Source organism: Carassius auratus, chromosome 10, assembly GCF_003368295.1.
Source record: "Carassius auratus strain Wakin chromosome 10, ASM336829v1, whole genome shotgun sequence".
In the NCBI taxonomy this organism is placed as follows: domain Eukaryota; kingdom Metazoa; phylum Chordata; class Actinopteri; order Cypriniformes; family Cyprinidae; genus Carassius; species Carassius auratus.
In genome coordinates this window covers 19,696,754-19,723,905 of record NC_039252.1, presented here as the reverse complement: position 1 = coordinate 19,723,905, position 27,152 = coordinate 19,696,754, and the positions used below count along the sequence as shown (strand labels likewise).

The 27,152-nt window shown below is 37.7% G+C and overlaps 1 protein-coding gene across 1 annotated transcript in view; it reads left to right on the top strand.

Moving 5' to 3' along the window:
* LOC113110205 (zinc finger SWIM domain-containing protein 6) overlaps positions 1–15,222 on the top strand; it is a 71,423-nt gene extending 56,201 nt beyond the window's left edge. The window contains exons 8-14 of the mRNA XM_026274268.1: positions 1,340–1,489; positions 4,067–4,333; positions 7,872–8,007; positions 10,514–10,671; positions 11,789–11,952; positions 12,046–12,127; positions 12,355–15,222. Coding sequence (XP_026130053.1) covers positions 1,340–1,489; positions 4,067–4,333; positions 7,872–8,007; positions 10,514–10,671; positions 11,789–11,952; positions 12,046–12,127; positions 12,355–13,217 — 1,820 coding nt within the window. The 3' untranslated portion in view covers positions 13,218–15,222. The remainder of the gene's footprint in view (positions 1–1,339; positions 1,490–4,066; positions 4,334–7,871; positions 8,008–10,513; positions 10,672–11,788; positions 11,953–12,045; positions 12,128–12,354) is intronic.
* Positions 15,223–27,152: the final 11,930 nt, after the last annotated feature.

Here is a 27,152-nt window from a genome sequence, read left to right as displayed (position 1 = left end):
GTGTGCAGCTCACTCAGGGTGGGGTCATTGCTAAAACGGCAGTGTCCGTGGGTGGGGCTTGTAAAATATGATGTCACATTTTACCGATTTGGCAAACGGCACGTTATTTGACACTGCTTATGATTCATGGGGATTTAAAAAAAGGAGTGAGGGCATTGTTATCCTTAAAATCTTACAAATCTTAAAATCTTAAAAAAACTGTTTAAAGGGCACCTATTATGCAAAATTCACTTTTATGTTGTTGTTTGAACAGGTTGTGTACAAACACTGTTCAAACAACAACATAAAAGTGAATTTTGCATAATAGGTGCCCTTTAAACAGTTTTTTTTAAGATTGGACAGACCCTCATTGCATTTCCAACAGCCCCTGGTTTGCCAGATAACATCCATTTTTATTTAAGTGATTTGCAGATGCTTTGATGCTGTCGTATACATGCAGTTTAAATCCAAGATGTTTTCTCTGTATTTTCGCATCTTTTTTCTGTCATCCGCATCCTTAACAGTGCCAAAAAGGCCAATAAATGTTAGCATTGTTACCCAATTATCTTTTCAGTACTGTGTACCTGTGCTTGCTGTCTCTGTACCTAATGGCCAGGTAACAGTTTCATGCAGCACTGCTCTTCACTAGAGCTGAATGTCCACTCATGCCCAGGTCAATTACATTTAAATGCAGATGACTGCTTGTTGTGGTGAAAGTGCCCACGCATAATTCATATAATGCAAATGAGCGAGGAAGCTCTATGGCCCGGTTCTGGGCTTTATGTAAAACACCAGTGTTTCCACAAAAGACAGATGCTATAGGAAATCACTGTCTCCCATTGTTCGACTCACATAGTCAGACTCTAGATACGGTTTTGTCTTTTGGTAGATTGTGTGCTATTTTTATCACTGTTAGGTATTTGTTTCTTTATTGAATTACGTATATTTATCATTTCTCTTTAGTCATCTGAAAAGACTTAAGAATCAACTAGAGTGTGACTCGTATATTGATAATGACTCACCCTAATAAGCACAATAAATAACACAAATTTGAGTAAAATTGTGCCTTTTTACGTTTATTTTTATTTTTTTCAATGCATGTCAGTATTGAGAAAAATGATCTCAAGTTTGTTGCAATGCTTTCTGGAACAGTTGCAAGGTGCTGGCAATTACAAAGTACCATGTAAAGCAGTGCAGTTTTCTTACCTTCTTTTTGGAACAGCATTTGCTTAGGGGACATCCCTGTGATGTAATTTGCCTAGATGGGGAGCTTTAAGGCCATTGCTTACATAATGTCAAAAAGAGTGTTTCTTTGTGTACCATTAAAAAAACAAACCACTTTATCTTTTTCTCTATCTAGATCTGCTTCATAAAGGGGTGACGTCCATCACTAATCTAGAGGGATGGGTGGGACACCCTCTGGACCCCATTGGAACGCTCTTCAGCACGCTGATGGAAACGGGCCGTGGGGAAGAAGACAGTTCGCAAGGCGGGTTTCTAGATTTCTCAGGTACAAAGATGTGAGATGCCGCAGCATGATTCATGTTATTTACAGTGTTTTTACGAACAAGCTGAAACTGTCAAGTCCTATTAACACCCGGTTAAAGCGTCAGGCGTCTTAAGCATCTTCTGTAATATTTATAAAAACTGTTAATGTAAACATCTATACAGCATATTTCATGCGCCATGTGCTCCACTTAGGAAAAGCCTGAATGTAAGTTGTACGTCTTTTTGCTTTATCGACAAAACCTCTATTTGCAACAAGAGTTTTCAGGTTTTTAGAACAATGTAGTAGAACCGATCAACCCTCTCGAATTAACCTCACATATGCTATTACTTTAGACTCTGATTAAAAAGATAAAGGAGTAAAGCGTGAGCCTCTTTCATCTGAGCCTAAAAGTCATAACTTTATTCTTCCCTGCTGCATTTTTAATGCACTTTTAATTTTAATGATTTCTGTTCCAATCTTTTATTCATGAGCTTTGATTGGAGAGATGACTGTATCACAATCAGAGAACACGGTGCTGCAATTATACATTATTGTTGCCTTTGGGCTCATGTCCATTCTGATTGGCACCTGAAAGGGTGGGTGTGATCGTCCATCTCTAGCAAGCCCACTCAAGATGGACACCGTAGAGCCATAGGTCTAGTGTACATGCAAACTCCTATCCGCACTTGAACCCATTAATGAACTCATACCTGATTAGGAGTGCAAAAGGGATTTTGATGAGGATAGGATTTTGCCCAGCTTCCTGTCTGAGGCTTCCTGTTAGGTTCAGTTAGTCCAAGAGTAGACAAGGCTCTCCTCAAGCCAAAGCACTTATTTCTCTCTTGCTGTGGTTGGCTTTGAACTTAGTTTATTAGGAAAGGAGAAAGAAAGCGATTTGGTGGTGGGAGTGCAATACAAAAGAAGGTCTGAAGCCTCAAGCTTTCCTCTTTGTGCTCATTTTTGATTAGGACATTAAATCCTCCCGGAGCCAGCCGCACGGGTCCAAAGAGGCATCATTAAAATGTTATGATGCTTCTCATTATTAGCCCCGAATGAGTCGCCAATGGTGTTAATGTGTAACCAAGAACATGGAGCTCTGGATTCAATTTGTTGTTAAAATAGTAACGACATGAACGATCAGAAATCCAATTCTTTTTTTTCTATGTTTTAAAAAAATATATATACATGGCCCGTTTCATATTTTTCAAGGTTTTAAGGAAGGGGTTTGCACCAAAGTCATTTTATAAAGCTTGTTTTAATCAAGCATATCTTTAGGCCTTCATGCATAGCACATCTCATTTTGGCCCAGTGTTTGCATGGTGGAATCTCAATTTTAAAAACCTAAGGGAATTAATCATTACTACCAATCAAAAGCCTGGAATTGGTGCTGAGGGATCAGTGATGCCCAGCCAATCAGATGGGTAGATACCTCATAGCCAATCAAAAGACTAGGGTTGACTTATTTGCAGCAAATCAAATGGCTGGATTAAGTTCTGAGGGACTGACTCCCTAGGAAAAAAATCCAGCCTTTGTATTGGCTGCAAAGGATTGGTTCCTCGTGGCCAATCAAAAGGCTGTTTTAGTGTTGAGGCTCAACCTTTCAACTTGTCAAAAAATTGGTGCAATCAAAAGTCTGATTTAGGAGTCAGTATTTAGCACCATATCCAGCCTTTTCAATCAATGACTGTGCAACCAATTAAAAAGCTCTATTCAGTCCATAGGGATTGACCTCTTAGCAAATTAACAGGTTGAATTTGGTGCTAATCAAACGGCTCAGTTTAGTTCTGAGGGACTGCCACCTCAGCAACAAATCCATCATTTTGATTGCACCTAAAGGTTCTGTTCCTCACACCCAATAAGAAGACTGAATTTGGTGCCAAAGGATCGACTTCTCATCCAAAAATATAGCTGCATTTAGTGCTAAGGATAATTTTCTCAAAGCCAATCGAAAGACTGTTTTAGGCATCAATCCTTAGCACCATATTTGGCCTTTTAATTGGCCGAGATGTTGAGCCTTCGGCACTAAATACAGCTTTTTGATTGGTTAAGGGGCTAATCCTCGGCACAAAAACCTGCCTTTTCAATCGACTCCAGTGCAGCCAATTAAAAAGCTGGATTTGATGCCGAGTTGGTGGGAAGCCTTGCGAGGCTCAGAGCTGCATGTCGAAGTTGGCAGCAATGTAGCTGGAGATCAGTGAAGAGTGAAGAGCAGGGGCTCAGTCTGTCTGTCTTTCTCTCACTCTCTACTACATACTAAATACAGCCTGGGCCTCATCATATCCAATAGCATTTCGCACCATCCCACAGATATGAATGTGATACATGAACCATCCAATACATTTGCAAGTGCAGGGTACAGTGTATTACCTCAGTCACTCAGGAGCCTAATTGAGCATGCCTTGCCCTATGCCATATCAGGATGAGCTGCTTCATTAGACCAGGCAGAGTCCAGGCAGAGTTCCTCTCTGGTGCCTCATTATACAACAAGACCTGTCTAAGAACCAGTGCCTGGGAGGAAGGTCTCACTACAGTGGTTAACTCCGGAGGTGTCACCACCTCCCGGTTTCTTATGCTCTTTCTGTTTCTCACCCTCTGTAGCCAGCACAATGAGCTCGAGCAAGCACAGCGAGCTGCACTTGTTTCCGTCCACGCGTCGCTTCCTAGAGGAGGGTGAGTCATATCTGGCCCTGGCGGTGGAAACGGCCCTGATGGGACTGGGGCAGCAGAGAATCATGCCCGATGGACTTTACGCGCAAGAGAAGGTGTGCCGCAACGAGGAGCACCTGATCGCCAAGCTGCAGGAAGTTGACCTGGATGACACCCTGGTCAAGATCTTCCGCAAGCAAGCTGTCTTCCTTTTAGAGGGTAAGTCTTGGTGATTTACAGTGCGAGGGAATGACGACAATGCTGTTTGTTTTTCATTAACTGAGGCTGAAAGCAATAGCCTGGGGAAGCCATTTGGACATAGCTAACAATTCTGGAATGGGTGCATCTGATTTCATTATGTGTCAGCTTAATATCTAGCCAAATAGTTTGTGAAGTGTTTTTTAAAAATCTGCTGTAGAATAGCACATACTATATACCAAGGGTGTCCAGTTCTGCTCTCTGAGCTAAAACCTGTTCCAACACACTTGATTGAATGTTCCTAGTAATCTTGAAGACCTTGATTAGCTGGTTCAGTAGTTGTTGCAGAAGGCGATGCTCGGGAAGTTGGTACTGTAATAAAGCTTGAAAAAGCTACAGTTAAATCTCACATATTTTTTACTAAACAAAGATGATGTTAAACTGTCTAGGTATCACAAAAGCCTCATATAAGCCTCCCCTGCAAAATTCGCTACCATGAAATTAGCTCAGCAATTTTACCTGTAATTGCTTATCCATTGCTGATGTTTCTGAATCATTTATAGGGCATTGGTAGTGTGTTTTGGGTGGATGCTTGTCAGTTGCAAAGGTAGGGTCTTGATAGATGGTCGCTAACTTCACAAGGCCTTATTAACCACTAAGAATACCTTAGCAACTAACTTAGAACAGTCTAGCAAATCATTCAGAAACTTAAGTAATGCATGAACTAGAAAAGTTGTGAAGCTACAAACTTCAACAGCATGGTGGCGTGCTTTGCAGGGGCAAGAACCATGCTTGTTTTCTTCAGAAAATCTAGTTGTTTTCCTCTTTTAACAAAGTTTCAGACTCCATTAAGTTGCATTTCCCTCAAAGCGGTGTTCAGCATGCGCAAAGGCACTCAGTGGGGGGTGAGGCTGTTTGTTTCAGTCGCGGCTGGTGTTGGGAGTAAAATGAAATGGTCTTTGCCTACAGAGGCAAAGCTCTGAACGCCACTGGGTTGTTTTGAAAGAATGAAGAGAACTGATAAACTGGCCCTGCTGTGTGGATTCCTCCACCCAGCATATGCCAAGAGCGTGACAGGGGCACAATAAACAGGAAGGCATGCATTCTATTGGCTAAAGGGTTTGGGGGAGTTCTGGCCAAATGTGAAAATCCATCAAAACAACAAGAGCGTTCTCACACTGAGAGACATCCAGAGCATGCCACCCCCTTCCAGTACACGCTGTAATAGAGTTAGCATGCTCAGCTGTTGTGTGTGTGTTTTCAGTTAGCATCTTCAGCAGGACGTGACTGTAGCTCTGTTGCAAGCCTCGTGAGCTTCCTTGCTGTAATGCTTCCCAAGGTTCAGTTGAACCGAGGTTTACCAAACACTTTATATTTACCAAGATGGTTTACTCCTATTACTATGAATGGGAAAATGTTAAATGCACAAAATTGCAGAATGTCCTACCTTTTAATTGAAAGAGCCAATAGCCAATTGACTCTTTGCAAAGACCTGCCTTCTTTGTTGCTGTTGCTATGTCTGATAAGCCTTGGTGCTCTCATGCCACATGTTCAAACGCACTGAAAAATACATAGCAAAAATAAAAAGGAAGCAGACTTTCCTTGAAAGGGACTTTAGTTTATCACATTAGCTTAGCACATTAGCATGATGCTAAGTTAACAGCTTGAAGATCTAATAAGTATAAATTACATAGTATTCAGTTAATACGTTTTTTTTTTGCCTTTTTAGTAGTTAAATACATAGTAATTTAAATTATTTAAGTTTCACTCAAAGCTCATCGCAAGATATTCTGTAAAGTATACATGCAGTGCTGTTTATAATTTAGCCAAAACAAGGGATGTTATGAGGCGGCATGATCATGATCAATCCCAGAATGCTTTGCAACAAACTCTGGTGAGATATTGTATCCTTGATGAATAATTAGTCGAGATAGATGTTGACTATGTGTATACTTTATTATTTAGTTATACTTCTGTACAATATTACTAAATATTTGTGTGTAATATATGTTTTATGCTTATCAGAGTTAGCTTAGCAGTACGCTAAGTCTATTCAGGTGCTATTTGTGAGTTTCTGCCTATCCAAAGCATCACATATGAGGTTTTATTTTGATGCTGCTTAGGTAGCTGGTAGCACGTATGCCTCTTATGAATGTTTATTTTGGTAAGTTTGTCTGTGTCTGTTTGTGTGTCCAGTGCTTTCTGTATTTGTGAACCGGCTTGTGGTCGCTGTGCTCTCAATCTAAAATAATCTAATGACAGAAATAGCTAAGCTCTCACATATGTCTTATAGCATAGCAGTTTATTTTGTAGGCAAGTGTGAAAAGGCCTTCATGCTTGGAAGTGGGCGTGTGGTTTTCATCTGGTTTGAGGATTAGGAGGGGGAGGGTCTGTAAAACGATCTGTACTCGCCCCGGAAACACCACTGCCCACTTTTTGTGCGTTTCCCCTAGAAATGGATAACATTGCTTGACGCTTTTCAGAAATGTTGTTATCCATGTTCACTCCTGACCTACAGTACGACCAATCTATGATGTTGGAGGGAAACCAATGGTAATATGCTAACAATACCATGGCAGTGTTTAAAGCAGAATGCAAATATTGTTAAAGTAATGGCAGCACCTCAGTACATTATGTGGTTTTGATGTGTCATGCTGAAGGGTATCTTGGGTGTGTGTGCAACTGTGCATCACTTGATTGCGAAGTGAAACATGAACATCGAAGGCGTTTCTTTCTCACAAACCCACTTTTACACCCTGTTTGTACCTACAAATCTGTGCATTTCTAACCACATCTCACACCTTCAGAAGGGCATGTGCTGTATCTTCCGAAGGTGTACAACAGCTTTATTCAAATCATTGTTCACGATTTTGCATTTACTTTCTGTAGGTTTCATCTACATCTTATGTGACTGTGACTATTGCTTTTAACATTTCACAGAAACATTGCACCTACATAAATTGAGTTGTACATATGAATGAAAACTGAAACTGTGTTAACTTAAATCAGTGTTTCTTAAACTGGGGAGTTGATGAGTTGATTCAAATCTGCAAAGCTAGAAATTAAATTAGAAAAATAACGCAATTTAAATTTGAAATGCAATGGTTTATTGAACCTTTAGTCATCTAAAGATAAAAAAAAAACTGTTATTTGTTGAGTACCATATTGGATGCATACAGTGTGATATAATGAAAATTTGGAGCTTAAAGGAAAAGAATACATCAGTTTTATTCAGAAAGTATGCAGTTTGGTATAGTTGTTAAAGGCCCTTAACAACAATAACTATTAACAAAAAACCTAAAAGCTATCGGTCAGAGAATGTAGTAGATTGTGTGCAACAGGTTTTTCAGCGAAGTTTGATCATGTTGATCATTTAGAGGCCTTGTGTTTTAAAAAATAATATACAGTAGTAGGATTTCTAGGGTTAAAATATATTGGGGTGAGGGGAACTAAAGTAAATGTAAAAATTAGCTGACAAAAAAAAGTTTGGGAGTTTCTGTAAATGCAATTGTTCCTGTATGTTTTTGTGTGCATGAACGGTTGTGTTTTTCTCTTCCAGGTGGGCCCTACAGTGGTTTGGGAGAGCTCATCTATAGAGAGAGCGTTCCGATGCACACGTTTGCCAAGTATCTCTTCACATGCCTCCTACCTCACGATGCCGAACTGGCGTATAAACTTGCACTGAGAGCAATGCGGTGAGTTTCCACAGGCCGCACGGGCGACACTCGCTGCTAAAACTCAGTCACGTCCACCTACAATAATGAACACGCCCACGGCTGTGGCTTATTTTCCCTTCGCATCTCATGTTTTTACTGACTTTACTCACCCTGAGAAGGCACGGTTACGTCTTCGCTGATTCTCAGATGTGTGTGTGTGTGTGTAGGGCGTGAGGTTATCTGGGGCACAGTTTAATCAAAAGGCGCCTTTTGCTTGGAAAACTGCTAAATAATTCATGGCCACTGAAAATGAGTTTTTGAAAAAGTGTGAATAATAAATATGTGTCGTTGAGTCTAATTTGGGCTGCAGAGGTAACGCAGAACACTCCTTTCACCACACACTCCCCCTCGACTCCTCATGTGAGTTGGAGGCCGTTTATGTATGCGCACTTGTACAAACCCTGTATGTGTGTGTGTGTATGTTAGCAACAATTTTACATTTATTCAAGCGCCTTTACAAAACCTGTTTAATACATATTTTGAATATTTAAATTAAGTCTTTGTCAGCACACACACACACACACACAACACATTCATGAAACGCAAGCAGAATGGAAATCGTTCTTTCAGCTATTTTTGAGTTAATTGACATGTTTCAATTTAAGCTTAGTTTTACAAATTATTAACACTGAAATCAGTTCTGCTTGTTCTTATGTAAATTTTCATCATAAAATTTTCGCCTTTACTTCAGTTTGTATGTTTCCATCCAAGTTGCAAATTTGATATATGTTCAAAATTGTAATCTTGCCAAAATGTATGCATTTGTTTCAGAGCAGCGATCTACATTTGGTTTTACGAAATAAGAAGCAAAACAGATTTTGGTGATAATTATTTATAGAACTGAAAATTGTATCCGTGGAACAACAAATATGTAAATTAATGCAAATGTGTGTCATTTACCAAAAAAGACACACAAATATGTAACTTTACATGTATGTATATTTCCATTCAAGTTGCAAATTTAATAAATGCGCAAAATTGGATTCTTGCGTAAATTGATACACTCGTTTCAAAGCAACAGTTGATTTTAGTTCTAAGAATTATCACAGAAAATACTTTTTTTTTTTAATATAAATTGTTGCATTCATTCAAATATAGATGTTTTCATCCAAATTGCAAATTTAATGTATTTACCTATTTCAAAGCAACAATTTACGTTTAGTTTTACGAATTAACACTGAAAATCAGTTCTGCTTGTAAATTGGTGCATTCACTCGAGTATTATGATTCCAACCAAGTTGCAGTTAAAATCTGCACAAAATTGGGATATCGTTACTCTGAAAGATTTTGTTAGTTATGCTTGTGTTTCTTAAATGAGTGCTGATGTGTAACAGAAATTCTTAAACTGTGTCCTAAATATGTGTGATGCAATAATTGGTCCATCCACACTGAAAGCTAAAATGTTGCACAATGTGATCACACCCAGTCCAAACATATTTCATGTTTAATATGCATTTGTGAACATCAGTGTTATCTTTGATCGTATGATGCTTTATGGCTGGTTTCCACCTTCCGGCTGGTTCAGTAGATTTATATCGACATCTTGTCACAAATTTTCTCTCATATGTTTTATTAATTTACCTTTTTTGACCTAGCCACACACACAAAAATCCAAATCTGTATGGTATTGTATTATATTTTGATTGGATTGTGTTTACTGGGGGATTTGCAGCTCAGGATACATGTATAAAGTCGATGGTATCAAACAAAGATCCACCTAAATTTAGCCAGTGCAGGAGCTTCGGGCTCAGTATTGACTTTCTCTATAAAAAGACCGTGGCCTCCAAATAACTGCTCTCCATAGCATTGGCTCAGACGAGGGCTGATCTCCTCATAATACAATTCCCTTTGTAGATGGCTTGGTAATTAGCTCCATGCCAGGACATGACGCTTTGACATATTTGCATCGCATTGGAGATGAAGAACGAAATCCTGCTCCGACATGAATAAGCATGATCAGATTTTTTAGTTGCACATGACCAGAAAGCCAAGGTAGCCTCAGATAGCCAACAAAGATGCCCAACATGCAACTAACAGCCAGATCATATTCGAAATCTATGCATAATGAGGATGTCAATTTTGTAAGTGCACTGCAAAAATATGCTCCTATTAAGATCTAAGTTAGTGTCATGATTCAAAAAGAATCCAGTCAGATGCACCTGTTGGCCTCGTTGTTGTTTTTCAGAAGTGAATTGAGTGTCCAGACAAAAAGGATGGTCAGTAATGGTGTGTGTAAAGGCCGCGGGCCGCCTCCAGGCTCATGTTAGCTGGCTAAAACAATACAGCAAAACCTCTGTTTGAGATCGACACACTGTGCTTCCCCAGTGGAAACTTCTGCTGTGGACCAGCCTGAAAAATATAGTTTTATGCTAAAGAAGCAACATTTACTTATACCACTGTTTTGTTTTATTGATGACTGACTGTACTCAGATGTGGTTTGGAACTAGCTGGTGTTAATCAGTATGTGTCTTTTTTCTGTTCGCAGGTTACCGGTGTTGGAATCCACGGCTCCTTCGGGCGACATGTCCCGGCCTCACCATATAGTATCAGTCGTCCCCAATCGTTACCCGCGATGGTTCACCCTCAGCCACATCGAGTCCCAGCAGTGCGAGCTGGCCTCCACCATGCTCACTGCAGCCAAAGGTTAGAGCTTCGCATTCGCCAGCGCGTCCATCACTCACGCGCAGGCTGCAATTACCCTGACAACAGCGCTGTTTGCTTAATGGCAGGCCTGTGCACCGCATTTCCGCTAGTAGACTGCAAAACAACGAGCCCTGACCCTAAAATCAAATCTGCATTCGTCTCCTCGGTTTGGAGAAACAAGACGCTCGGAGAAGTTGCAAATTCGCAGCACTATTTTTAAGATCTAATTGCACCGCAGTGCAGAGAAGCTGAAATCAGAGGAAATCAGCATGCTGGTGATAAATAGAAATCCTGTCCCAGAACTGAGCGTTTGAAGGTTTTCTCAGTGTCTTGCATCACACCGGGCGTCTGGCACTAGTGCTGACTCACAGCTCATTATGCAGCTGTGTGTGTGTGTGTGTGTGTACACGCACACGCGCTTGAGAGATGCAGTGCTGTAGACGAAGTGAAAGGGTTTTTGAGTGCCTGATTTTTCTTCAAGGTCACTGGTAACTTTTTGCAGTGTTTACAAAAATGGCCAGTCATGTCAAAATTCCATCACTTGCATGAATCCGTTTATATCCCATGAAATATTTATGAAATATTAAACATTCTCTGTCCTCCCTTGTATTTTTAGTAGAGATGGACATGAGGATCTGAGTAGTCAATGTTCGGTCATCTTTAATTAAATAAATCATATTAATATTAAATAATTGTACGCTTACAACAATGTTTAATCATGAATGCATACATATTTATTTACAATTTATTATAATATATATATATATATATATATATATATATATATATATATATATACATTTATTTATATGTGTATATATATATATATATATATATATAGAGAGAGAGAGAGTTAAAAAAATTAACTCTGTTCATATTATCTCTTCATCCAATTATAAATAATATATCTAAATTGCTTATGATGTGTAAGATGAATTATGAATATTTATATCACATCTGTCTGTCTATCTGTGTGTGTGGGTGTGTGTGTGTGTGTTTTCTATGTACTTTTTTGGTCACTGCATGATTTGCGCACTTTGAAATTATGAAAAACGATCTCATAGTTTTAATAGCTGTTTACGTCTTAAAACGCGCTGTTTTCCTGTGTTGTTTGTAGGTGATGCTCGAAGGTTAGAGACAGTATTAGAGTCCATACAGAAGAACATTCACTCCTCCTCTCATATCTTCAAACTGGCGCAGGATGCCTTTAAGATAGCGACGCTCATGGACAGTCTGCCGGACATCACTCTGCTGAAGGTCTCCCTGGAGCTGGGTCTTCAGGTATCCACTTCTTCATGCATCAGCACACCGTGATCTCCACTTGTACCTGGTTTTACCCATATCCTTACATTAACTTTTTTTAATAAATCACAGGTAATGCGTATGACGCTTTCAACACTCAACTGGCGGCGACGAGAGATGGTACGATGGCTAGTCACATGTGCCACAGAAGTTGGTAAGTTTGAGCCTTCAGCTTTCACTGTTCACAAAAAAAGCAACTAGGCAATCAAGGCTGTTACAGTGATTTTACCATGGTATTTTAGCGAAACTGGCTTGAATAACTTTATAAACAGTCATGAAGACTGGTTGTTTATATTATTTATATTATTACGGTTTAATATTATTAAATATATAAATAAAGTTTGAAGTTGAGTGACATTCTGCTTTTTCGTGTGTCTGCAGGGGTCTACGCACTGGACAGCATCATGCAGAGCTGGTTCACCCTCTTCACTCCCACCGAAGCCACAAGCATCGTGGCCACCACGGTCATGTCCAACAGCACCATTGTCCGGCTGCACCTGGACTGCCATCAGCAGGAGAACCTGGCGAGCAGCGCGCGGACGTTAGCCCTGCAGTGCGCCATGAAGGACCCTCAGAACTGTGCTCTGTCGGCCCTCACGCTCTGCGAGAAGGACCACATCGCCTTCGAGACGGCCTACCAGATCGTGCTGGACGCGGCCACCACGGGCATGAGCTACACGCAGCTGTTCACCATCGCACGCTACATGGAGCACCGCGGCTACCCCATGCGCGCTTACAAACTGGCCACCCTTGCGATGGCGCATTTGAACCTGAGCTACAACCAGGACACGCATCCTGCCATCAATGATGTGCTTTGGGCTTGTGCGCTCAGCCACTCGCTGGGAAAGAACGAGCTCGCCGCCATCATCCCACTGGTGGTGAAGAGCGTCAAGTGCGCCACCGTGCTTTCGGACATATTGCGGCGTTGCACGCTGACCACACCTGGCATGGTGGCGCTGCACAGCCGCAGGAACTCTGGGAAGTTGATGTCATTGGACAAAGCCCCACTAAGACAGCTCTTAGACGCTACGATCGGGGCCTACATCAACACGACACACTCGCGGCTCACGCACATCAGCCCGCGGCACTACAGCGAGTTCATCGAGTTCCTCAGCAAAGCCAGAGAGACTTTCCTCATGGCGCACGACGGACACATTCAGTTCACACAGTTCATAGACAACCTGAAACAGATATACAAAGGCAAAAAGAAACTCATGATGCTCGTGCGCGAGCGCTTCGGCTAGTCAATCTTTGTACACTTTCTAAGTAAAAAACAAAAAGATACGACAAAAACAATACAAACCACACCGGTATTATGTGTATAGACTTACGTTTGCGCAAAAAAAATTGGAAAAAAAAAGTGGAACGTTGTCATGTTGTGGAAGTTTGTGTGTTTCCCCTTTATTTGTGTGAAAGCGTGTGAGAGTATGTCACAATGTTTCGGTTTACACTGAGTATATGTTGTCCAGTGGCAAAAGTCCTCACAGCACTCCAGATCTCTCTGTTTAACATTCACAGCCTCAAAGTGAAGAAGAAATATGGCTTTAAACCAAACAACACCTCCATCCTAAGTGACAAGTACCTCGTACGGCTTCAGCTTTACTCCTTCCTGAACCAGTCACACGTTACCAGTGTACTAAAGAAGTGTTAGAAACAAGAAAAACTAAAACACATCTCCATTTTTTGAGTTTCCCTTTCAGTTCACCAGGCTAATTGCGTGGCTTTGCAGTGCTGTTTCGTCCAAAAGCATGTCTCACACACACGCTCACACACACAACCCCATTGTGCTTGCGCTTGTGGAAACTTAGCGACTGTCGACATACATCTCAGGGATTCTCTTTGAAAAAAAAAAGAAAGAAAAAAAGAAGAAAAAAATGGTCATGAAAGAATGAGAGCATTTTATTGTACTGTATATATGATAGTATATGTCTGAATATTGAAAAAATGTATACGTTAACTAATTTATAAAAAGAATATTCTATGTAATGCAAAATACTTGAAGCTGCAGTACCTTGGTTTGAAACAAAACATATCAGAGGGACTAAACGCGAGCCTCAGGCTGTGTTCGGAACAGAAGGCTAGCGCACTTTACTGCGTGACAAATAGTATGCGAAACAGTAAGCATTATTCCACAATTAACGTTTAACGTGATTTCATGACGTTGCATGTTTAATTCAGTTCATCTTGGAAATGAAACTGGGTGTTTTTCACATTTAATCCAATTTAAAGCGCATTGCATTGCACAGTGTCCATACTACACACTGCAGCCGCAGAAGCAGTACGCTAGAGTGTTATTCCGAACACAGCCGTGCTGTCGGGGCTGGAATCGGGCAGTGAACCTGTGTGCTGGGTATCTATGCAGAGCCACCTCCGATGCACGATTGAGCGGCCCAGGATGGGTTGGCGTAGACCTGACCGTGTTTGGACGGACACCCAGTGAACCAGAGCAGCAAGCCTTAGCATTAAGAATTGGGAATGCAAGAAATGCAGGCCCATGTGCCTCAAAAAACGCCTAGAAATGTAGATCCAACAGTATCGATGTTAACGCAAACATGCTGAGCGATTGGCCTGACGCTCTTGTTTCTTTCCACAATAATCGAGTCACAACGAAGCTCCATTTTTATGCACAATAACATGTACATGCCTATCTGCTGACATCTTAACTTTGTGCAAGACAGAAAGTTGCTGTGTAGGTCTGACTGTTCAAACGTTTTTTTTTAAACGCTATTTTATTTTTTACGTTTCTAGTTTTTTTGTTTTTCTTTTTGTCGTTCCTATAGAATTCCTCAACGAAACAAAAACAGCCTTCTTTCTTGCCTTGTCTTAACGCTTTAAAATAACCAAACTGGAGTTCTAACTACCAAACTTGTTCGTTAATAATGAAAGCCAACCAACTTCACGGTCTTTAATTTTAACTGAATGGTTCTGTATTCTGTGATTTTAAAAAGCAGTTTTCATATGTTTTTTGGTGCAAAAACATTGTCGAGTGTCCCCTTCCTTAGAGGTATGTCTGTAGCTCTTTTCTTTTCTTTTTTGTTCGTTTAGTAACAGAGATATCATTTTTCTCCATTTTATTTATTATGAAAGGTAAACGATTGTACTTCTTCACCCGTGTCAACATTCTCATGAAGTTGAATTTAAGATTTGATACACCGATATCAATTTATTTATGTAACTAAATCACTGTTTTATAAACTTGTTAATGATTCAACATTTTTGTTTTAATTAAAATTAGTTTTTTGAGAGGAAGCAAATCATTGAGTCATTTGTGTGCACGACACTCACTTTTTCATGACTGATTTTCATAGAATGTTCATCTGTTCAGGACATAGACCAATAATGAGAAAATGTTCCATTTCACATGGTTTGAATCTGTTATATATATATATATATATATATATATATATATATATATATATATATATATATATATATATATATATATATATATATATATATATATATATATATATTAAATATAATATATATATATATATATTAAATATAATATATAATAAATTACTATTTATATTATCATTTCTTACACATTTCTTAGACTCTTATAAGACTTCTTGTATAAAATAATAGTGCTGACTGCATTTTAGTCAATCCTACGCATTGTGAATCTGCTTAAAATGGTAGCGGCTCACTGGATTTGGAACAAATGGGTTAGTATAAATAAGAAAATGCTCCCAGTTTTAAATAAAGTCTATAATTTTAGGTAATCCAGCAAACCTTCCTTTGTCTTGTGCTTCTGGGTTAGATTAGCTTTAGGATTTAAAGTTTGGTCATTTCCAGATGCCAGTTCTGCAAAGACATGTCCCTTTTGTCTAAACTAAACAGGAAGTGGACAAACAGGCTGCAGTGGAAGATTATGACACTTGAGTTTCTCCTTCACACTTGGAGCGGAATGATAAGGTTGACCACAGTTACTCCCAAACTGATCCTCTCACGCTCTCAATTGCTTTTAATGGCAAACTTCCAGGAATTACCATCCAGGAGCTTAAAGCCATTGAGATGTCAAGAAGGTGAAGGACTGAACGATGTTAAATACTGCAGGAAAAAGTCATTCTCACACTGATAAAGTGGGCAACTTCACACAGTGTAAATTACGTTTGTCGTAAATTAATGGGATTTGAAATGCCAGCCTTGAACTCGATACTCTTTTGCCATCACTATTTTATTAATAATTCAATGGTAATGTTAATATCATAACTACGTATATTTAAAAAAAACGCTACATCTAAATGAATATTGTGACATCATTTATACATAATACTGTCTGTTTTGCACTATACAGCCAACGAAAAAAGTAAATGATTCTTCGTTTTGAATCTGTTGTCAATGATTCAGTGACCCATTCATACATTCTTGTGCTTCGTTTCTGAATGAATCAGTTGTTTTGAACAAATCGATTGAACGAATGAATCAATCAATGACTCACTTAAGACAGTTACTTGCAGTTTTAGTTTCCCATTTAGAGTATAATTTAATTTTCTCCCAATATTTCATATTTTATTCGACATGCTGAACCAGTTATTCCTACAAAGAGTCTTTTTAGTGATACAGAAATGACCTCCATACTTGAACAAAGCTACTGTTTAATGAAAACACCACAGTATGTATTCTGTCGCAACCTCTGCACAGTATACAGTATTTATAAAATTATTTCAAAAGAGGAAAAATCCCTCTCTCTGACCCTTTTAACTTAAAAAATGCATATGGATTCTTTTCCATGTTTGCTTCAGGCTGTAAAAACCACAGAGTTTAGCAGTTTTTCCACCTCTCTTCATCAGCGGAACGGACAGATGGGAAGAAGACCTGTGCTGACCAATGCTTTTCACTCTCATTTTGTTACTGAGAGCACAGATGCACAGTCAATCCAAGATGGAGCACTTTGCCCAGACCATCAGCCCCTCAGTACATTTGGAAGAACAAACTGTAATAGCCTCAGCCGTAATTCCCATGAAGCATTTTGAAGGCTGTGAGGAGATCCGTTCCTGCCAAAGCGGTGTGGAACAGGAGGCCGGGGGGGTTCAGGGGGAGATATCCAAGTGCTTGAGTGAAGACGGTGACAAATTCAAGCTTTTTGTGACTTCAGTCCTGGCAAAACACACCACTGACCGCAGACACAGGATGAGGCCGTTCAGAAGAGTCGTGCACTAAAAACCAAGCACTGGCGTTAATGTTTGCTTATATTTACAGTACAATATTAACTCACTGAATATACTTTATGGTTTAAAAATAGTATGTGAAACAGCCGCTTTTCACACTGTGCTAAACTTTGTTATTCTAAACCCTGCTTTTATCACCAGTAGAGGAAGGTTTCACACTTAACCCAGGGTTAATCCCACATTGCCCTGCTAAACATGTACAGTGTGAATCGATGCTGTGTTACAATGTTCTACCTAGATGCTTGGCAACCATCAACCAAATTATTTTTGTACAGTTACGGAAACTCCTTTTAATATTTGAGGGGAAAAGAGAGGGAAAAAAAACATTTTGATTTCGGGTAAAACCTTTTCATGCCTACCTTTTATAGTCAAAAATGTCAAAATATTCAATTCTGCATAATGGAGGATAGAGACGTTATGTAAACCAGTTGCATGCTGCATTCTTCCAATCAATAACACTGACACCATAAAATATGCAAATGAGAACATTAACCCATTTTTTTATGAAAGGTCACCATATGAATATTAATAGTTAACCGCAGCTAAGTTATGAACAGTGTGAAACATGAAATAAAATAACCTTGGATTTCATTTACCAGGGGGCTGAGAATGACCCTGGGTTAACTATTTAAGTGTGAAAAGCACTTTTAAAAGGTAATATGTTAAATTGTTATCACTTAACAATGTTGCTTGATTAATTCAGTGGCATCTAGTTAGCATGTCAGAAATATTAGCATTTCTGACCATTTCTCATGTATTTTGTATTTTTAATGCAGTTTTGTTTTGATTCACATGCAATGCACTTTATGCCTACACAAATAGCATGCAAAAACTTTATGCAGTATCGAAATGTTTCAAAGATATGCATGTAAATAAAGGTTTAAGTATGTTCTCCCATTGTTGAATATTTAATTGTGCAATATTGTTTTATTTATTATTACTTTATTTTTATTCAATTCTGCATAATGGACCTTTTGACCATATGATCAAATAAGTAGTAAAGAGTTAAAAAATTACAACATAACATGGCTGGTTTATTAATCAAACTTAGAGCATTGCATTGTGGGATTTGGCTCTCACACACCATGATCTGGTTGTATACTTCACATTTAGCAAATGTATTAGGTCATCTGGGTATTCCATGCATGCAGAAGATCCATTTATAAAAATCGCCATTCTGAGCATACACACACTGATTATTATAACATTTTAAAAAAAATGCATGCAGCTATAAATCATTAAACACGTTCCTTTTATACCTTTCATTGCTAATAAGACATTTGTGAAATTTCCTTTTCTTCAACTCCTCGACCAGTGCTCTGAACGGCCGGATAAAGAGATACGGTATCTATTGTAACGGCAGCAGAGCGCTGTACACTTCCTCCTTGGGAGGAAACGCTGGTTGTAAATGTCGTCTGTTGACATGTGTTCCTAACACAGGCATTTAGTGCTGGGCAGTGGTCAACTTTGATCCTTTATCACAAGACAACCAGACCCAAACACCCTACAATTACTGCAGAGCCGGCAGGGCCGGACAGAACCCCTCACAGCCTCAACAGGAAGCAGAATCGCTGAAACAATGAACGACTGCAGCCAGGAACACCACAACCTCCTGCTCTCACAGACACACATCCACAGAAAACTCTCCAAAATGCCTCAGAAGGTATTCCAAGGTCACATTATGCATCACATCCCCTATTAAATGTCTCTTAAAGCTGCTGTAGGTAACTTTTGTAAAAATGTATTTTTTACATATTTGTTAAACCTGTCATTATGTCCTGACAGTAGAATATGAGACAGATAATCTGTGAAAAAATCAAGCTCCTCTGGCTCCTCCCAGTGGTCCTATTGCCATTTGCAGAAACCGCTCCCGGTAAGAAACAACCAATCAGAGCTGCGGTCCGTAACTTTGTTTGTGTTCAAAATGTAGAAAAATGTATATAATAAGCGAGTACACCATGAATCAATTTTCCAAACCGTGTTTTTAGCTTGTCCTGAATCACTTGGGTGCACCTATAATAAGTGTTTATATTCGGACTATTTTAGATTGCTTCGGGGGTACCGCGGCGGAGTAACCCAGTACCTTTGTGATTCTTCATAGACATAAACAAAGAGAAGTAGTTCCGGCTTCAATGTTCTTCCGCAAGACGCAAGCAGTTCTGTTTATTAACCGCTAGAGCGTCAAAAATTACCTACCGCAGCTTTAATATACCGGATAAAATATTAAACTCACTTTTTTATTTCAATATCACAATTAAGTAGACATATAAGTGAATTGTAAATCACTTTGATTTGAGAAGATGGTTTATAAAAGACTTGGGAATATTATTTGAGCTGATCTTTCCTGGCATCCTGTTAGTCTTTTGCAAAATCCCTTTAACAAACAAAAGCCACTCCCTCAGTGACATCACTGCCCAGGAAGTGACATGGTTTTGGAGGGAAACAGCAGTACTAGTGAGTATAAGCGATGGATCAGATGATTTACTTGTTTTGTGTCACTATATACTCTATCCTGATTGATCAAACAAAGTTCACTTCATGGTAATGTTTAGCTGTGTATTTCCATTCTTTCCTTGCATCATTTGTGTAAACAGTCAAGTTGAATGAATAAGGTTTAAGTGTCTGAGACTGACCAGAGCACGTAGAACTGCTTACTGTAGATACACTAAATTCAGTATGGGAATGTATTAGAGGAATGATCTAATGATCTCAGTTTGGTCTAAGAACTGTTGTATTCCAAAATAAGGCAAAGACTCAAGGTTTTATATTGTTGGAGCAATACCAGCTGGCTGGATACCCTCAGTGTTGTGCTTTGACAAGAATATGGAAGGAAACATTTTTTGGAAATGTTCCTTGAGTGAGGTTTGAGAAGATATCCAGAAGGAAGTCAGGGGTGAAAAGTAGTAAAGTTCTTCCTTAAGGCTATTGATGTTTGCTGGAGAATGTTCTTAAGATCATATCTGACTAATGTAGGCATTTATTCCCCCCTACCCAAATTTTTTAAAAACTGGTTTGCTTATTCAAAAAAAAAAAAACATTTTTTATAACAACTTATTTCATTTTATTAACCCATGAAATGAATAACAGGTTTTTGAGTCGCTTTTTATTGCTTTTTATCCATTCACCATCCTGATGGAATAAATGAAGATTTATTTTTAAATTAAATTTTCAAATTTATAAATGGATTTAGAAAAACATAGAAAATGGTTTTAAAACTAAACTATGACATTTTTTAGCACAAAAGCCTCGGCTAACATTATAAGTGCACCTCAGGGAAAAAGCACAATGATTAAAAAAAAAAAGTGTAAGATACAAGTAAGAGCGTCCAACTTTAACTGCAGAAATGAGCTGGTAAATGCCACTGGTCATAATGTGGGAGCCACAGAATGCACTGACCAATCAATGTGCTTCACATTTTACCCAGTTGCCACTGTTTGCTCTTTCGGAAAAAAAGTATTTCCATATGAGGGCTTTGAAGGCCCCCTTTTGAACTTTCACATTCTCAAGATTTTCAGATCTTACTTTTCAATTATGCATGCTTTAACCTTTCATGCTCTCCTGTGCAAATCAGTGTCAGCTCTCTGTGATCTGTTTCTTACGCAATCTGATGGCTTTAAAACTAATCATTGCATTAAATAATGCTTGATTTAGACAATGTGGTTATCAATCATGAGTGGGCCTGGAACACACAGAGCGTAATATTTTCAAACCTGAACCTCTGACAGACAGAAAATACGCGTTGGTGTTTGTGTGTAATCTGTTAAGGGGATAATGTTGCGCTTTACCACACTGTCACAGTAAAACATGCTGGTGCGCTAAGCATCACAGTCACATGCAGAAATCCTGAATACGCCAGACACGTGGAAGGCCGACAGGGCCAAAAGTCTTTAAACATAAGAATTAAAAATGTGAGTGTATCAGTATGCACTGTTTATCCACGATGTGACAACATGCATAGCAGCCAATTAAATTTCTGTATTTGAGACTATATTTGCATATATGTCACAATGGAATTGAACATCAGACCTCATTCCTGATGTTTCTGAAGGATGTCACAATGGTACGCTGGTATGCAAACATTAGGCGTTATATTTGTTCTCTAAACATGAATCGCAGCTTTACAGGTACTAAAGAAATGTGGCGAAAACTGATGCCATAAAATTTTCAAGAATCTGCATGTCTACGAATACAAAAGAAGCACATTAAAAATGGTGGAGTTTTGGCCCCGTCTGCCTTCCATAGACACATCATATCACTATGTGTTTACAAAGTTAAATACATACTACTTTGAAAACAGATATTGATCTGAATTCATAGAAAGTGAATTTTAAGGTTTGTGTATTTATATAAAGATACATGCATCTGCACTAACTCCAGATATTGTGTGGATTTGTCTCTTTAATTGAAACCCCTAATATTACGCTAAGCTATATCATGAAAACCCCCCAAAGCGTTTCAAGCAAATCACATTAACACACATATTAATAATTCCTGCTGAATGTGTGTGTATGTGAGTGTGTTGCAGCAGGATTTCTTATGACACACTAAGATTAACCATGGGATTTTCACAGGCCGCGGGAGGTGTGTGGGGGCCGTGCGGGATTAAATTAGGCACACAGGGGCTTATGGGAACCAAAGGACAGCACAGGCACTGATACCACACAGCTCACCTGAGCGAGCGTGTCCTTGAGAGATAGGAGTCTGTAATCCCTGTGCCTCCGCTGGGAACGCCGGGAATGCGCCGTGAATGCATGCATCAGGCTTAAGGTCACACTGGCTCACTCCAGTCATGCTGGATTTGCTGTATGTGCATTTACATGCACAAGTGAAGTGACTGACAGGTGAGTAAATAGTAAGTTATGCGAACGTTAGTCTGCATGTTCAATAACAACAACATCTGATTGGCTAATTTCTAGGACATGGGCAAAACTAAAGTTTTCCATGTTAATAGCATCAAGTCTTTGAAAGATACTAAAAGCTGCTTGAAGTCCAGTGCTAAGTTTCCACAGTCTGTGATGATTTGGGATGCAATGTTATCTGCTTGTGTTGGTACGTTGTGTTTTTTTGAAAACCAAAGTCACTGCACCCGTTTACCAAGAAATTTTGGAGCACTTCATGCTTCCTTCTGCTGAACAGCTTTTTGAAGATGCTGATTTAATTCTCCAGCAGGATTTGGCACCTGCCCTAACTGCTAAAAGCACCAAAAGTTGGTTAAATGACCATGGTGTTGGTGTGCTTGACTGGCCAGCAAACTCACCAGACCTGAACCCATGGGTTATTGTCAAGAATCAAGAGACCAAAAAATGCAGATGAGTTAAAGGCCATATTCAAAGAAACCTGGGCTTCCTTACTACCTCAACAGAGCCACAAGCTGATCTCCTACATGCCACGATGTTTCTATGCAGTTGCTAATCTAAAAAACAAAAAACAAATCTTAAACATAATAGATACTAGAGGTGTAAAAAAAAAAAAAAAAACGACCAAAACACACAAAATTACTCAAATGTAACTAAAATTAAAATTTAGGCACAATATATATATATATATATATATATATATATATATATATATATATATATATATATATATATATATATATATATATATATATATATATATATATTTTAAAACATTACCAAAAACTATAATAGTATATCAATGATAATAAAATAACACAATTATAATCTTTTTTGACATTTACTCAGTCCTGTTAAACATGTGTGACCATGTTCAATTGAATTTCTGCAGAATTTTGTAGACTTTCTCCTAGAATAAGTGTATAAAATGCCAAAAGAAGTATATCTGGGCATGGTTATTAGTGACAAACTGTCTTAAAATCTCAAAATGATTAAATGAATTATAAGTATGGGTAGTTTGTGATAAATGAGGTCTCAGATCTGTTAAAGAAGAATCTAAGGTGCCCTTTAAGTTCATTAACTTAAGTATTGACCCTGTGATCTAAAAATGTCAGCCTCCTCAAGTTCCCCATGAGGGGGATTTCACTGTGGTTGGCAAATTTGACTTTTATTTTTATTTTTTATGAAGAACTAGCCTTCCCGTGCTCCCCTGGGCGAGGAGGAAACTTTGGGGCTGAAGCGATTGCTGGTGTTTGAAGCCGCCGGGCCGGGCTTCAAAGACGATCTGGCCACAGATGCACCGTTAACCTGGAGATTTAAACAAGGTCTTTGCAAGTTCTTCTCATATCTAAAACATCTATCAGCATGTGATACATTGCACCAGGGTATTTGTGACCTTTTCTCTGGAGATGAAAGCCCCATCACACTCTTTCATCTAAAGTAGCTGCGCTCTCAAGATTTGAAGCCATGTCGCGTTGTATTTTTGAGTCTCTGGACAGGCGAGTGACGTCCTAACATCTCGGCTTTAAAGGCAAATGAAAATGTCACACACAGGAACAATGCTGTTCATAAAGTTTTTAGAAATGTCACCGCTTAGGAAAGAAGAAAATAATGATGGACAATGAACTGACTTGGATTAATAGGCTTTTTGTAAACATGCATTTAATTCACTAGATATAAAACATTTCTGTAAACACGTGATTGCTCACCTGTGCAAAAAATTATGATACACAAAAAATTCTGATGCATTTATCTGATTAAAAAAAACTGTAATATTGTAAAATATAATTATTATATAAATATCTGTTTTGTATTTTAGTATATTTTAAAATGTAATTTATTCCTGTGATGTTAAGCTTAATCTTCAGTGTCACATGAGTCTTCAGAAATCATTCTTATATACTGATTTACTGCTCAGCAAACATTTCTGATGTTGAAAATAGTTGTGTGGCTTCATATTTTTGTGGAAACTGATACAGAATTTTCCAGGTTTTTTTGATAAGGGGTTACATATTTGCTCAAATGTCTAATGCACTGTGTGATTCCAGGGACTAAACTAATTAATTATGTAATAAAAAATATTTTTTTAATGTTTTAAACAGAACTATCAAATATTTAGAAAACTAATTATACTTATTAATAATTATTCTAACAAAAAAGTCAGATAGTTATATTTAAACTTAAATAGTAAGCCTTTATTTATTTATTTATTTATCTGGTCAAGGAAACTCATTAAAATGCTTCTAGAAAAATGATTTTAAAGGGTAAAGAGTAATTTTTTGCATGTTCATTAGCTGTAGATATGTTTTTTTTTTTTCAACAAACGCTTGACATTAATGTGAACTCTTTGTGAGGAAAATGTGCAAGAATTTTCTTACTGGCCACAAATGAAAAATTAAACAGAAGTTCATGTTTTGGTGACTTTATTTGACTTATTTAGAAGACATGGTTACAACACTATTAAATGTCCTATGTTATGTTATATTATGTTCTAAATTTAAAACATTATATAATGCTTAGAGTGTTTTATTTTAATATCACTAATTTTAAGAGACACTCATATAGTTTTCATTGATATTCTAATTAGTTTCTATTTTAATTATCATTTTTATTTTAGTTAATAGTTTTTTTGTGTTTTTATAATTATATTTTCTATATATTATATTAATTTATTTAATTTTTAGTTTTTTACTTTAGTACATCACATTTTTTTTGTATTTCACTTTAAATATATTTTATTTCAAATGACAACAAAAATATATTAATATAATAATATATTTAATATAATAATAATTTTTTTAAATATAGTTTTAGTTAATGATACTAACCCTGTGCTTAACATATCAGTGGTATAGCTCATTTTGATTGGATGGAACTTTCATTTCATTACTGAATGAAATAGAAATATATTAATTGGCTGAAAATTAGCACTGAGCTCACTGACGTGTCTCCTGAAACTGACTTTCCAAGAATGACACATGCAATGTACACTTAGAAGTTGGCCAAGACATTTTAAAAGCATAGAGTCAGACTGTCTCGACTTTTAACTTTTACTGACAGTAGTCTTTCCTGAAGTCCGTATTAAAATTCTCTCTCTCTGTCTCTTGTGTAACATCTCCTCTATAGTTTCTCCTCTGTAAAGCCATGCTGTGTGACTCCAGAGAGACTAGCCGCACACTCTCTGATTTATTTATCTCAAAAAATGCCCTTCCTTCACATCCCAAGTGGATTTCTATAAATGCCTCATGAATACCCTCTTTTATTTTTATTTATGGGCCAGGCTTTTATAATTGAATAGTAATTAATACTGTCATTCTCCAGCCCCGGCTCCGTTCTTTACATACTGTAGACGCTTGCAGGTGATGAATGGGGCCCATCTATTACGCTACCTAAAGAGGGCCGGTTCCTCACGACGTTCCTGATTAAAGTATCGTTCCTCCGCACTCATTTTCACACGAAAAAAGACCGGCTCTCTATTTAATTTCGAAATTGCCCTCGATAACGTCGGACCGTTCTCCGGCAACCTGACCACTCAGTAAAATAGATCTCTTGTAAGATTCATAATAGATGAAGAAGAATAGAGACCATTAATAAAACTGATAACTTCATTTAGGCATTGTGAATTCAGGAGCATTTTACCGGAGGGCCCCCATTACTTTTTATTGTATTTAAAGGAGATATAATTAATGTCCGTGATCAGTGAAACTCAGAAATACCTTGACAGAGCAGGTAATTATGGGTATGACTGATCTTCTAATATTCACTTCTGCTCTGTTCTGTAATGTTTCCTTTTAATTGCTTCTCAGAATAACATCACGGTAAATAATGTGAAGCTTAATGCTGTATTCAACACGGAAACAAATAATACCATTAGAAGAGGAATATATGCACTGCAGTTTTCAACATATTTTCAAGTGATTTTAATTTTAATGGTGTGCTTATATATATATTTTTCAGTTAGTAGCTGTTTTCATTTTAATTAACAACAAAAACATTGCCAGTTGCATTTGTTCTGTTCTACTTTATTGTTTGTTTGTTTATTTTTTTATATTGGAAGTTCTTCTACACTATTATGTCAAATAAAAACAGATCTTGCTTGTTTAAACGAAGCTCTGTATAGCTGACCTTTAGCTTACTGTACTGGTGTGTCTAAAAGCTCTAGAAATGACCTATAGAAGTTCCTGTTATAAACCTGAACCGCTATTAAATAGTCTGGATGAATTCAGTGCCAATTTAATAAGTTAAAGATTTGTCTGCTAGATGCCATAACTACACCATGTGGGCAAAAAAACATCAGTAAGACTGTAAAATGCATTATATTTCATAATGTACCTTTAATGTATTATATATTTTCATTAATAATTGTAAACAAAGCAAAAATATAATATCTGCATATTTTTTGTTACATCTGGGGAAAAAACCTTGTGTGTGTGTTTTAATGTCATATGAAGAAACCACAATTAAGAGACCACAATGCATTATAAGGTGCATTACAAGGCATAATTAATACATTATTAGATTTTTTTTATGCATTATAATATAAAGACTTCAGGTAACGTGTTTCTATCGCTGTAAAAAAAATTACATTCTGAAAAAAATTTTTGTCTACTGTAAAAAAAAGAAGCTATAAATATAACAAAAATATCTTATTTATTTTAACCAGGAAAATTAAACTATGTTTTACAAGAAAATACTATTTTAGTTTTTGTAAAATTTCACCCTTGATTTAATGTTAATGTTCTTTGTAACCGTAGAATGTACTAGCAATTTCTATGTGAAATAGAAATGTGAAAAATGTTCTTACACCAGAACCAACTGATGTTTTTCAGTGAATATAAACCTTCAAACATTGCATATTTTTCCGTTTACAGCCATATAAAAGTATTGACATATTTAGAAAGAAATACATTCTGTTTCAAGCAACATAAAATACCCATAATGTATTATGTTGTAGTAGAATTTATTATGTTGTATAGTAGAACAATTTATTATTATTATTATTATTATTATTGTTGTTCATAAACCTGTGACAAATACATTGAATCACATGCTATTTACGGCTCAGGTGACTGGTTAAAAATAAAGCAAAGTAGAGCCATTCAGCCATCAGAATCCTCTATCACTCCAGAGCAGAACATGCACAGAAACA